Genomic DNA, 14,117 nt, shown 5'->3' with positions numbered 1-14,117 from the left:
CAGTCTTGGAAAAGGAGTAATTTGGGGTTTTTTTGAGTAATTTTGTTTCTTGTTGTTTTGAGACTGAATCTTACTATGCAGTGTAGGCTACAGAACTTAAGAATCTCTCTGCTTTCACCTTCTTAGTGCTGGGATTTCAGGCGTATGCAGTCACACCTGCCTGTTGCTAAGGTTCTTGAATTTTTAAAATGTACTTTACTGGGGATGATATGGAGACAGGACCACTTGTGGGAGTCAGTTCTCTTATTCCACCATCCCGCCGTGTGGGGCCCAGGTATCAAACTCACGTCATCCAGTTTGGTGCAGGCGCCTTCACCTGCCGAGCCATCTCCCTGGCCTGGTGAGTGTTAGTAGCAGGTTTGTAACCAGGGTGCAGCTTTGAGGTGACGCGCTGCTGCAGGCGGAGAGTTACAGATCTCATCTCCCAGGACGGCTCAGTGGCTATCGAGTCCCCCAAATTAGTACATAGCTTTCAAATTGTGTGTACAAGGTTCATTTGGAATAGAGTTCATGTTTAGGCTTTCGTCCCACCCCTGACAGACACACAGACACACAGACACACATACACGCATGGACACACACAGGGATTGGGGCAGGAGAGGAGAAAGAGACTGTAAAATCTCAGAGTGTCTTAGCTCCCAAGTGCTTGGGTCCTGCACCTCTGGGACGGTGCTCGGTCTGCAGTCTCAGAGGCTTTGAGATGGGTTATAGGCCCACGATGGCAAGAGCTGTCACTGAGCCTTCTGCCAGCTTTAATCAGCTGCTCTGCTCAGAGGACCTCGGGTACCCCAGTGCTGACGTCACAGCATCTAGCCAGGGAGGGGTATAATGACTCCTCTTTCTTTTACTTTTTTGCCCGCTTTCTCCTGAGGGTATTTTTCATAGTCAAAGATTTTGACCTTCCTGAAAGTTAGTAATAAATAAAGACTATTTAGTATTGTTTTTCTGTGGTAACTTAATCAACATTGGCACATTTTCCTATAATTTCATGTCTTGGTACAATTAAAAGGAAAGCATGTCTAGCATAAAATGATGAGGGAATTGGGATTGCTCGTTTGACTCCGAAGATAATCTCAAAACGTTCATTTTTGGGGGCAGTCTAATAGAGACAGATTGACCGATCTCAGTCCAACCTGTCGGCCAGTCGTGTGACATTGAGCCCGAGTTTACCTTTTTGCAGGGTTTGTAACAGCATCGCACACACGGCATCTGTCTCCCCTCAGACAGCTCTGTAGAGTCAGTTGAAGAGATGTGAATTTGGGAGTTTCTGTCTTCAGTGTTACTTGTGTGTTTATAAGGTACTAGGTAAGGGGTGGAGAGACTGCCTCAGTCTGCCTGGTGTGAGGCCATTGTAAGTCGCTCCTCTTTCGTTCCCCTGGGCTGTAGGTCATCTCTGATATTGAAGATGATGCTGGGGAGCCGAGCAGAGAGAGTGGATGGGGCCTCTCCTGTGATACTGTGAGAGAGCAGCTTACAAACAGCATCAGGAAGCAGTGGAGAATTCTGAAGAGTCATGTAGAAAAACTTGATAACCAAGGTAACTTCTGCCCCGTGCACAGCTGCACAGCCACACTGTGGGCTCAGAGCTGCTGGTCACAGGCCGCCTGCTGCTCTGAGTGTCGTTTGCCCCTGGCTCCAGAGCCTTAGAGAGCAGCCAGCGTCTCTCCCGTCCTAGCTGTGTCCCCAGGCAGCTCCGTAGTGAACTGACTAACTTGGAACGCAAGAACATGAAGGGGAACCATTTTATATGTACTAAAGTTTGTGTGCTTTTAAGTCAGGAAAGTTAATTTTTTTTTAATTTTTATCATTTTAATTGTGTTTGTGTGTCTCTAAATGGGTATATCATGTGACTGTTGGTGCCTGTGGGGGCCAGAGGTGTTGGCTCCCCTGGAGCTAAAGTTACACATAGTTTTAAGCACCTAGCATGGCTTCTAGAAACGGAACATGGGCCCTACAGGAGCAGAGTACGTGTCTAACCCCGCCATTTTTTCAACACTAAGATCTCTGTTTAGTAAGTGAAGTCTACTTAAAATTTATTGAAATTGTCAGAGCAGTGGATTCTAGCACCAATGCTGTGGGTTGTTAGGGCAGACAGCACAACTCCACGTTGATTTGCAGAAGATGACCTCGTTTCGTCATCACTATTTATTAAGCAGCTGCTGGACTCTGCATTTGTAGGAGTTAATGTGAGCACACATAGTCATTAGTATCTTTCTGTCACCATGGAAACAGTTTATCCATTCGTGGGGTTTGTTAGCATTCTTCTCTGGTTGGGCCTTTAGCTCCTAAAGACTGGGTAGCAAGAACCAGAGGCACAGTGAGGCATACTATTAATTTTCTCATGATAGTCTTGAATAAATGTGGTTTATAAGTTAAATATTGGCAGCAATGCTTATTTGTAAATCTATTTAGCCCTAAAATTATGTAACTGTGTAGTTGTCAGAACTTGGAGTCGTTTTGCTTTAAAACATTTCATTTTGTTACGACTTGGGAAAATGTAAAATGCTAAAGAAAATAACTTTCTTTTACAAAACCTGTGGGAAGCGTAGGAAGGGAAAATTTGGGAAACTTGTATTTTGAAATGTCTGTTCAAGACCAATGTATATCCACAAAACCTGTGCTGGTTTCTGGCTGCTCTAGGCAGGGCTTCTAGTCTTTTGATAAACACCATGACGAGAAGCAACTTGGGAGGAAAGGGTTCACCTAACCTTACAGCTCACAGGCCATCATGAAGGAACCGAAGCAGAGGCCACGGAGCAGTGCTGCTCCCTGACTTGCTCCTCATGGCTCCCTTGACCTGCTTTCTTACACAGCACAAGACCACCTTCACAGTGGTGGTCCCACCCTACTGAGCTGGGCCCTCCCTGGTCTACAAGGCCAGCCTGATCTACAGAGCTAGTTCCAGGGTAGCAAGAGCTACAGAGAAACCCTGTCTCCAAAAACAAAAACAACAACAAAAAACAAAGCAAACCTCCTAGAGACAGTGCCTTGTGAGCTTGCCCACAGAGCAGTCTGATGGAGGCTTTTCTCAGCTGAGGTGCCCTCTTCCGAGATAACCCAAGCTTGTGTCAGGTGACAGCAGACTAACCAGCGGACGGGATTCTGTCAGTTTCAAAGGTCCACGTGGAAGGCCTCGATGAGGACGTCATCTCACGGCAAGACCATGAGCAAGAGACTGAGAAGCTGGAGCTGGAGATCCAGCAGTGTAAAGAAATGATCCGAGCTCAGCAGCAGCTCCTGCAGGTAGGTGGGCGTGGCCTCAGGGTGCTCCTGAACCTGCTAGATCCCTGCTCCTGCATCGTCCAAGGTCTGCAGAGTTGAGTTCTGCACCAGGAGTAGTAATAAGTTGCACCCCTTCTTCACACGCTCCTTCTTTGCCAAGGGAAGCAGCACTTGGGGAAGCAGGTTTTCAATGGCTAGCTGATTCTTCATAGTTTATGACCCGTCTTCCTCACCCTCTGTAGTATGAGGGCCGGCTTGTTGGGGTTTCTATCCCGCCTGGCACCCCAACAAGTCGGCAAACCCCAAAAAGAAAACCAATCACACAGAAATCTCTATAAGTTATAAAGCTGATTGGCCCATTAGGTCAGGCTCCTTGTTAACCCTTGTAACTTATATTAACCCATTATTCTCATCTATGTTAGCCATAATGGCTCCGTACCTTTCTCAGCTGGGCAAGTTACATGCTGCCTCTTCAGTGGTCTGCACAGGAGTGGCTGAGGGCTTCCTGTGTCCCAGAATACTCCCAGTCTCTTTGCTCCACCCCTACTTCCTGTCTGGCTTTCCCACCTATACTGCCTGCTTGACCAATCAGCATTTTATTAAAATATGATTGACAGAATACAGACAATTTTCCCGCACCAACCCTCCCTTGAATGTGTGTAGGCTGTGTGGGCTTCCTGACTCCCCGTGTTTAACCCTGAACAGCAGCAGCTGGCCACCACCTGTGACGACGACACCACCTCACTGCTGCGAGACTGTTACTTGCTGGAAGAAAAGGAACGCCTCAAAGAAGAGTGGTCACTTTTTAAAGAGCAGAAAAAGAATTTTGAGAGGGAAAGACGAAGCTTTACAGAAGCTGCGATCCGCTTGGGGCTGGAGGTGAGCTCTCAGTGCCGCTGCATCGGGCTCCGGGGTCCAGCTCGGCTCTGCCGTCATTCATCTGAGTGTCACACGGCACCTCGCTGTGGGGTCTACCTGAGAAGACTTCATGGATTTAAGCCAATAGAAAGTCTTCATTATCCGGCCAGTGACCACTGTATGTTTGGGATCCCTTCCTCAGGCTGAGCTTTTAAGCACAAAAACCCAATCTTGGGTTGACATACTTCAGTTAGCAAGAACAGTTAGCCAGAAGCAGAGCCACAGAAGTGGAAAGCAAGGTTAGTGTGTTTAGAGACATTCCCAGAACTATGGACTTCGAAGGAATTTGTCTTTGTTTCATGGCCTGAGTGGCACTTCCATCATGGAGTCAGTTGTGCTGAGGCCTGGAGGCCTGTACATTACGAGTAACTGGAAATTGGAGGGAGGCTGAGAATATGGATGATCTTCTGTTAGATTTTCAGTTTCTTCTGGGCACCTGTCTCTTTTCCATTGTGCATACATGTGGTACCAGGAGATAGGACCAGCAGCAGCCTTTTTTCATAGAGCAGAAAGCGTGGTAAAAGACAGTGTTTCCTAGACCTTGAAGAGGAATGTATAGCACTTAGCGGTTTGGATTTTGTATCATACGTGTCCACGGGTTGCATTCTGTCAGCAATGCATTGCCTCCATAGTGCCCTTTCAAAAATTACAGACACAAGCGTCCCAATATGGTTTTAAAACTCAGCTGACTATACAAAATATTATGGAGTGAGACAGTGTCCTCTTTATCTTCAGATTTATCCCTTAGATATTACCACAGATTGAAAAAGAAATGTCTAATGGGAGCTCGGTGTGGTAGCACAAGCTTTTAATCCCATTTCAGAGCTGGAGAGAAGAGGGTACTTTCTGCTTTTACAGAAGACCCTGACTGGATCCCAGCATTCACAACCGTCTGTAACTTCAGTCCCAAGGGATCTAAAACTAACTCCATTTCTAGGGAAGGTGGCCTTCTTTGGCCTCCATGGGCACCAGGCACGCATGTGCTCAGATGCACGTGCAGGCTTTCATACACATAAAATAAAAATTGGACTCACAGAGCTCTGCCTCTTGAGTGTGGGGATTAAAGGCATGTACCATCATGTCAAGCAAAAATCCTTTTACTAGCTTTTCCCTACCTCTCTTGCTCGCCCCTTCACGTTGAGATTGTTTTTATTTTCCAGGTGCTATCACATTTATATTCTGCCCAATACTATAAAATACCTATGAATATGGTGATTTGTCTAAAGTTGGCACCTCAGAATTGAAAACCAGATAATAATGTTGATAATATGATTATGTTATATTATTCATTCTATAAGCAAATAATGCATTTGAACGCATAAATGATAGGGGCTGAATCCAGGGCCTCATACGTGCAAAGCAATCCTTCTGCCAACAAGCTAGTCCTGGCCCTGAAAATGTAGTAAGACTTTGCCTGCCAGGAAAGCCATAGCCCTCTCTAGTGTTGATGCTGTAATCTGCTGCGTCAGACTGTTCCTGCCACTCAGGTCAGTCCCCTTCGTGCTTTCCTGTGAAGTCTGTGTCACCGTCTTACACCACCTTTTAAAATGAAGCACGGCATAGTGACAACCAATCTGAACACTGGAATATCTGTCAGCTGGGTGTTTAATTTTAACTTCTAGCTTTCACCTCAAGAATTAATTGAAAGAATTGTTTTAGTTTTTGTTGCTGAGGGCAGGCCTATTGTTATGGCCTTTGTTACTTTGTAGGTAATTTTGTGGGACACTTGCCCACAGCCCTTCTGTGGAAGTTTATGGGATTTTCGTAGTTCCTAATTTTGCCAGGATAAGTCTTAGTTTTTTTTTTTCATCCAGAAGAATCTAATGTCTTCAGTTTGGAGATGTTTTTCTTCTGCTTGTTTCCCCTGACACGGGTTCTAGGTTCTGGATTTTCTCCTACATCATCAGCTGTTTTCTGGATCAGTTTTAGTGTTTCCTTCAGCCGCTGAGTTGTTATTTCAGAGTTTGCAATTTTCCTTTTCTTTGTGCACTGTTGTTGTTTTGTGTGCATTTATGAATCTCTGACGTGTGTGACAGTGTGACAGAAACGTTGTTATCTGCAGTTAGTTTCCTATCTTGGCCTTTTTCCTTATCTGCCATTGATTTTTTTTTTTGCTGTCTGGTGACACTTGGTTCCAAACTCCTATTTATGAGTGGAAGACTTGGTCGGTCCTGGTTATTTTAAGGCCTAACACCGATTTCCTCCACAATTGCAAAGTCTCTTCCATCAGGAGCTGTCTTCCTCAGGCTCTCTGAGAACACGTCCGCTTGTCAACACAGGGAACACAGAGAGAGATGTGGGTTAGGAGTCATCCGCTGACCAGAGAGGAGGCCATGTTGGTGTACCCTGTGTCTGCCCTCTTGTGGTTCAGTTGCAGTGGCCATGACGAACTGCTAGTGGAGAGAGAAATGCCCAATGTAATCAAAAGTCCCTTCCAAGTGGCTGACTTACGAAGCAGGGTATTCTCTGATACCAGTTTTACGGTCGTATGTTCTTTGTGTTCAGAAATGCAGCTAATACTCTGCTCAGGTGAAACCCAGCAGTTGTTGGTATAGTTAGTAAAAGCTATGATTTTCTATTATTTAAATTGTTTAAAAATTATTGAGGTGTTTAACCTAATGTATGTCTCTGTTCTATGTGTATGTGCACCCTGTGTGCCTGGTGTCCTCAGAGGCCAGAAGACCCTCTTCTGTCCTTAATCCCTGGGACTGGTGGTACAGATGGTTGTGGGCTATCGTGTGGGTGCTGGGAATTGAACCCAGGTCCTCTTAAGAGCAACAAGTGCTCTTAACCATGGCACCATCTCTCCAGCCCCAAATTTTTATTTTTTAAATATTCTTTTCTCAAGTGTCTTTTAGTTTCTAGGCAACTACTTCATACAAAAGCATTCAGGTGACCAGAGAGAATACAGCTGGAGAAGTTGTGGGGAATGACGTGGAGTAATCGCCAACTCTGTGGTTTGTTTGTTACCCTAGAGAAAGGCGTTTGAAGAGGAAAGAGCCAGCTGGTTAAAGCAGCAGTTTTTAAACATGACGACCTTTGACCCGCACAACTCAGAAAATGTGAAGCTGCTCAGTGCCTTCTCAGGAAGTAAGTGCTCCCGAGCTGTGGACTCTGCATACACACGCACACAGGGCCGTCTGTCTGTCTGTCTGTGGGAAGCCTTCGTCCAAGGGAAGCCTTTTCTGTTTTTAGTCTCTGCCCGCCTGTGTGTTGAAGTGCTGGTGAATGAACCCCAGAGTTCAACCCATAATAGGCTACAGTTCAACAAGGAATTGTACCCTGGTCCCCAAAATCAACTTAGTGTTTTATCTACTGAAGTCACAATAGAGCTCATAGGAGAACCTTGCATATAACAAGGCATTTTTGTGAGTGTATAATAATACCATGTTTTTGAAGATTCATGATTTTAGCTATTAACCATTTTTAAGCTAGATCCTTCTAGTTGCAGAATATGCGACAGTTGGCAATTAATTTGTTCTTTCTCAAATCCCACTCCAAATTGCAGTGATTAATCCTGTTTGTCTGTCTTTATTGTGTCTGATGTTTTACCGTGTGCCCTGCTCTTTCCCTTACTCCAAAAACCCAGGTTCTGATCCAGACAATCTTATAGTGCACTCACGGCCACGGCAGAAGAAGCCACATGGTGTGGCAAACGGGATGCCAGCTTGCACATCGAAACTGACTAAGTCTCTGCCTGCTTCACCCTCTACTTCAGACATTTGCCAGACACGCTCCTGTGTGTCTGAACACAGGTATTGTTTTTAGGTGGCTGTGCCGCGTACTTCTGAAATGGTCAGTGTTGGCCTGCTTACGAGAAGTTGTTATATCTAGTATTTGTGACAGTAGAGGCTTTGGAGAGAAATCTGCACGCACAGAGGTGCCCAGTGTGTGAGGCTTTGTGCTAGATATAGAAATCTAATGGACAACAAGGGAGGATCTGGCTTATTTTAAATTTAAAGTATGGACTTAGGGGCGATCCATAATGGTGCACAGCTTTCATGCCAGCACTCAGGAGACAGAGGCAGGTGAATCTCTCAAAGTCTGAGGCAAGCTTGGTGTGCACAGTGAATTGTAAGTCAGTCAGCACTGCCTAGTGAGACCCTGCCTTAGAAGAAAGACAGGGATGACCTAAATATCTCAGTATTTTGTTTGTATTGAAAAATGCCATTTTTATAGTTTTTCAGAGTACATAGTTTAAGTTCCTTTGTTATGCCCATTGCACTGGTGTTGAAAGGCAAAGAGCCAAGAAAAACTACTTCCTCAGGGTGATAAAGTAGATTTCTGCCTTATGGAGAAAGTATTAAAGCAGTTTAAACCCAAACATGTCATTTTATAGAATAATTTAGTCTGTATTTCTATGTCAGTAATCTAAGAGCTACAGAACAAATATTAAGAGGAGGGGGAAGAAAGACACAAGCATTTTGCAAGAACAGTACTCCGGTTTTCTCTACGGGAAGCAGACTGTGGTCAGTACTACAGTCAGGAGGCACCGTGGAGGTTGAGATGGGGGTGGTGTTCATTTGGAATCAGGTCATCCTGTGAACACAGGAAGTCCTTGATCTGCCTTGGGAAGATCTTGCTGCTCAGGCCTGTACCTAATGACTAGATGAAAGTCTCAAATAGAGCCAGCTCTAAGTGTGCCGCCTTCTCTTCCCGAAAGGTATTGTTCGCACAAACATGCGGCAGTCAGACTTGAGATGTCAGGAACATCTGCCTGCTCTAAACAAGGAGCAGATAATTAGTTATTAAGATTTATCTTATTTCTTCCAGGAGTTCAATCAATGCGCTGAATATAACTCCTGAAGAAACTAAACCAAATGAGGCTGGAAGAGAATGTACGAATCAGAAGTGGAGCTTGGTGTCAAGACCCAGCTCCCGGGAAGGTTGCTACAGTGGCTGCTCCTCAACCTACACAAAGCCTCACGTGGAGAGAGATGACTTACCTTAGACGCACAGACGGCGGTGCTCTTGCTAAGCTGTGCATCCGCGTTCACATCTGAGTCAAACAGGGTGTATGATAAAGTCAGTCATCTTACTGAAGATGGTCTGGGTTGTTTGTCTGGACTCTGTCTTCCCCCAAAGAGCTGCAATGCTAAGCTGTTGAAAAGGATGCAAAGGTGTTGGGTGTGTGATAGGGACAGAAGCCGCCGGCTCTGTGACTAGAGGAGTGTGTGTTTGGATGGAAACAGAAGCACTAGAACGAATTTCCTCTTCCAGGTATTGAAAATAGCACTTTTAGGGGACCGATTATTGTAAACATTAAATTTTTGTCCCAAATATGGTTGGCATTGGAAGTTTAGCCTTTACTTGAATGTATACTGTAGATTTTTAACAAAGCAAGTTCTATATTTATTATGTTTAGTGTGATTTTGGGATTACCTCTTTCATGTTTTACATAAAGTGAAATTTATGTATGTTCTGTACATAGATATACATGATTATGTTAAGAGGCTTTAAGGGTTAGAATTCCACACAGTGCTGGCGTGTAGTGTTTAACGCCAGTGTCTCCAGTGGCGTTGTGTTTACAGATGTGCTAGGACAACTGCCACGTGACATTTAAGATTTTATTTTTAAGCCATCTGGGCAATAAAAATTCAAAGCAACTCCATGACAACTAGAACTACTAACATTACATTTTTGAGATTTTTAAAGCATTATATTTTATTTTATATATGTGAATGTTATCATTTCTAAGAGGAATATTGATTATGGAGTAATGGGGGAAAGATAAAAATGTCTTTGAATTATAGTATAAGAGGATTGGTTTAAGATATTTGGATGATAAAGGATATTTAATATAGCTGGATGGTGATATTTTCCTTACCAAATGGGTGCCAGTACAGTAATATCTGTACCAGGCAGGGCTTTATATCATTGCCAATAATTTTGTAATTAAAAAATTTTCAACTAGATACTACTACTACAGAAATAAGACAGTGTAAACATTGACTTTTGTAATTGAGATATGACATTCTGGATGCTCATGTCAATTCATTTTCAGAACAATCTTAGGCTCTTTTGTCACATGTTTCTGCTGCATGTTTCTTCCTGAGAAGTGTGTGATTATTGATAGTGATGACAGTAATAATAAATGTAGACCTAGGCCAGGCTTCTCCTGGATGGATTCATCCAAAAGCTTTTAAGTGCCTCACCCTGCTTGTCTCTGCACATAGACACCTACATGAGTCCTTGCTCAACCATGCAGGTTAGTCCTGTCCGCCTTTCTCTTTCCTCGCCCCTGTTTGTGGCTCTTGCATTAAATTCATCATGCTACCAAATGAGAAAACTGTGTTGTCCATTGACTGTGTGACTTTGTGTGGGGCTGCTCAGACAGCACGGCCTGCGGAGGCATTGCTGCCCACTAAGCATCCTCTTGCTGGTAGCCATGCTCATAGATCAAGGAACTAGCTGATGTGTGTGAGTCGCTACCTTCAGCCTGGTGCATGATCGTTTCCTTAATCTTTAAAATGTGACATTTCAGAGATACTGCTGTACTCCAGAGGAGGAAACCCAGCTGGGATATAATTGCCTTGCTGTTGAAGAAAGGCAATCAAAGTTTTGAAGTAGTTTCTGATTATTTCTACCCCACATCCCCACAGGGTCTGTCTCCATGACAGCCTTGGTCAGATAGAAGCATTCCTGTTTTTCTTCATAGTTGTGTTGTATTCCATGAGGGTTTTCTGGAAAGGAACACCTGCTTTTTTGCTGTGTTTGCATTCCAGCACGGGCTGAAGCTCTCATACCACAAAGAAATTCCTGAGACTTTAAGGTGCGAAGGAAACCGTAGAAGAGAACCAGATCTCTGCTTTAGGGGTGTGTACGAATCTGCCAAAAGCCGTACATCTTCCTAGCTCTCTTGTTTTGCTGCCCGCTGCCCACTCCAATTTTAAAATGATCCTGAATCACTAGGCTTCCCAGAGAGTTGGGTGTGCAGTGTCGGAGAGTATGAGTCGATGGGAAACCTCCCGGGACTCTGCCTCTTGCTTTGCAGACCTTTGCAATGTACAAGCAACACCGCCGTGCTGGTCCTCATGACTCCATTGGTAGTGCCAGTGTCTCTTGGCTTAAAAGCCTCCTGGTAATTGTATATGCTTTATCATTATTGGTATTGTTTATCAATACCAATAATTCTGAAAGTTTGTACCTCAAGTTGGTTTGTACATACTTTGACATACCCATTTTGAATTTTCAAAGCTTAAAAATGGAATTGAAAACTTGAGATAGTTTCTTTCTCTTAAGGAACTTTACATTGATTAGAAGCTTAATAGAAAAATCAGTGACAGAGAAAACCATGCTAAGATTTAATAAAGGAGCATTTTCCGACAGAAGCAAATATTACATGACTTAGGCTTACAGGACTGTCCACAGCCAGTTGTTTGCCTCGCTGTATAAATGAGATACAGTACGCTATTTGGGAGTGATTCTGGGACTTCACTCCTAGCTAAGTAAGATTGTCGAAAGGCTTTTTAATAACTTGGTTTCTGTAGGAGAACGTATTCTCTGGTGCATGATGAGACTGGTACCTGGAATCCTGTTTAACTTCCCCTGGGTAGGTCCATCTGAAAGGCCTTGGGAGCGCAGGGGCAGCTTCTAAGTGTGGGAGCTTGGAGCACTGTGAACTAACGAAGCCCTTCTGTGACTGCCCTGCTGTTAGCGTTCTTAGAAGTGTATGCACCAGTGTGGACATGCTCGTGGGTCGAATTGTGTGGCTGTAGTAAACACACTTTGCCTGTGCTCATGTTCATTCTTCCATTCAGTAAGTATGGCGGAGGACCTGCTGTTTGTCACGTCGGTGTTTGTCATGCCGGCCCCTGAGGATCGGAAGATGGGCCTACTCACCCCATCACCGAGAATCCCAATTGTCATAAATCACTTGTGTGTTAGTTACACATCTGGTCTGGTCTGCTCCAGGTCCTCCGCCTGCCTTTGTTGTGATGGTAGCAGTGCTTGGCTTCCACAAGCCTGCCAGTATTTCCTGTGGGATGCACTATAGAATACATTTATTGGTTTGCAGGGTTTCTTTTCCATAAATGTTGATATACAAAGCAGATAAGACTTTATTCCCGCAGGGGAGAGATGGATTACCATCCAACAGAAACTACGCAAAGATGTGAGCATGCAGATGAGATTGTGAAATAGGTAATTGCCGTCTTTTTTTTTTTTCTGAATTGAGTGTTTGGTGATTCCCCCCCCTACCCCTTCGCCCCAGGGCTGAATGTAAATTAGAATGGAATGGACTACTGATTAAATAATTTGATCTACAACCACCAGTTGTCTAGTTGAAGTTTTATTTTTGTGAACCCTCGGGAATAACACATTTCAAAGAGTTGAGGAAATGCTGTCATCCAGTGGCATGTACAGACTCACGTCGGTGTTCGCCTGTAAAGCTTTGGGATGTCTTTATCAAGTGTGTCACTTAGCAGACATTTATCTGTGGGGGAGGTGTTGACTATTGACGGGGTGATCAAGCGGCACTGGAAGAAGGGACAGTGACACTGGCCTTACTGAGTTCTGAGGCTCTGCCCGCTGAGACGGCAGGTCCTGTATTCTGTTTCTGATGTCTGTGCTTGAGTCCTTGCAGAGTTTTAGGGTAGAGCAGATCACACTACACTCAGTAAAAGTTTACAACGTAATATAAAAGGCTCCCATTCCTGTAAGTCCTGTGTGGCTCAGGCAGCCCCGTCCCCACCTCACTCAAGGAGAACATGTGGCTCCAACATTGTCAGGTCCTAAAGAGCCAACTAGCGGATAGTGAGCCTTCTTCCTAAGGTCTGGACGAAAGGCCAGCCTTTCACCTGCAGCCTGGCCACAGCAGCCTGGCCGCAGCAGTGGGAGGAGTAAAGGGCTCTTTGTGAGCCTTGGCAGCCTGCTGTGGAGTGCCATATAGTTGATACTGAGAGTTCATCCAGTCAGTTCTTACACAAGCAGAGAGCTGCAGCGAATTTCCTGGTGATGGTGGAAGCGTCAAATATTCTTTATCTTTGGAAGAGACACTTATTTTAATTTAAAGTCTTTTTCAAAACAGATTTTAAAATGTTTAAATGGCAATTTACCCATTTAGTTATTAAAATACAGTGTACAGAACACATTTTGGTTTGGCTCTTTCAATAGACCTCTGAAAGAATATTAACACCTTTTCCGGATTTATAACAAGGTCATGTTGGATAATAACCTAGGGTTGCAGAACTAGCTGGAGTGAAACCAGGACACACTAGTAAGCAACATCGACATCTCCGGATCCCCGGGTCTCCAGCGCTTTCCGCGTTGCTGCAGTTCCTGAATTTTTTTTTTTTTAAATTTTGCCCTAGAGTGGACTCCTGTTAACCCTGCATGTCTGGTGATCACTCAGTGCAGAGGTTCAGTGAAATGCGCCTCTCGGCCTATGTGGAGCAGAGTGCTTTGGGGAACAGGAACAGTCTGTAAGCATTTTTCTTGCTTCTTTATCTTGAGAAGCCCTTTTGCTTTAAGTCTTTGAACTATTTTATTTTAGCTAATGATTTTCATTGATGTGACTTAATGAACATGCTCATTAAACACTCCAAATCATATTAAGAAAATTATGACATCCCTTAATCTGCCCACATATTAAAGATAGAAGTTTATGTATAAGGAATATAAACTAGGCTTTAAAAGCCTGTGGTTTTATATCTTTTTAGAAACCCTTTTTTCATGAAAGGTAAAAGGTCTACTCTTTGCTAATTTTATTCTACTTAAGCGCAGAAACAATTGCTAAAAAAGAAAATCTGTTATTTGAGGTCAGTGAAATTAGTTTTCCCACACAAAATGTCACTGGTAATGCCTCAAAGAAAAACAGAAATCCAGCCACACAGTGCTTTGGCATGTTGTTGTAAAAAGTAAACAGAAAGAAAAGCAGAGAAATGGTTTGCTAGAACGCGAAAGACTACCGTGGACCTTGTCCTACAGCTCCATTGCTCGTTTTTGTCAAGAGGACATTTCTTGGTGCAGACACCGTT

General features: G+C 44.0%; 1 protein-coding gene across 4 annotated transcripts in view; it reads left to right on the top strand.

Annotated features, from left to right (window-relative positions):
• Positions 1-12,410, top strand: part of Ssx2ip (SSX family member 2 interacting protein) — a 38,954-nt gene extending 26,544 nt beyond the window's left edge. For 3 of the 4 annotated variants that reach the window (XM_085677591.2, XM_085677590.2, XM_085677592.2), the window contains exons 9-14: positions 1,387-1,537; positions 3,110-3,243; positions 3,928-4,101; positions 7,116-7,230; positions 7,730-7,895; positions 8,914-12,410. In XM_085677591.2, the coding sequence (XP_085533717.1) occupies positions 1,387-1,537; positions 3,110-3,243; positions 3,928-4,101; positions 7,116-7,230; positions 7,730-7,895; positions 8,914-9,091 (918 nt within the window). In that variant the 3' untranslated portion in view covers positions 9,092-12,410. The remainder of the gene's footprint in view (positions 1-1,386; positions 1,538-3,109; positions 3,244-3,927; positions 4,102-7,115; positions 7,231-7,729; positions 7,896-8,913) is intronic. The other variant, XM_085677593.2, reaches the window with a different exon arrangement.
• Positions 12,411-14,117: the final 1,707 nt, after the last annotated feature.

This window comes from Myodes glareolus, chromosome 17, assembly GCF_982192425.1.
Source record: "Myodes glareolus chromosome 17, mMyoGla1.1, whole genome shotgun sequence".
NCBI classification, from domain to species: Eukaryota; Metazoa; Chordata; class Mammalia; order Rodentia; family Cricetidae; genus Myodes; species Myodes glareolus.
Note: the sequence above shows the minus strand (reverse complement) of the source record. Positions and strands in the feature narration are given on the sequence as shown.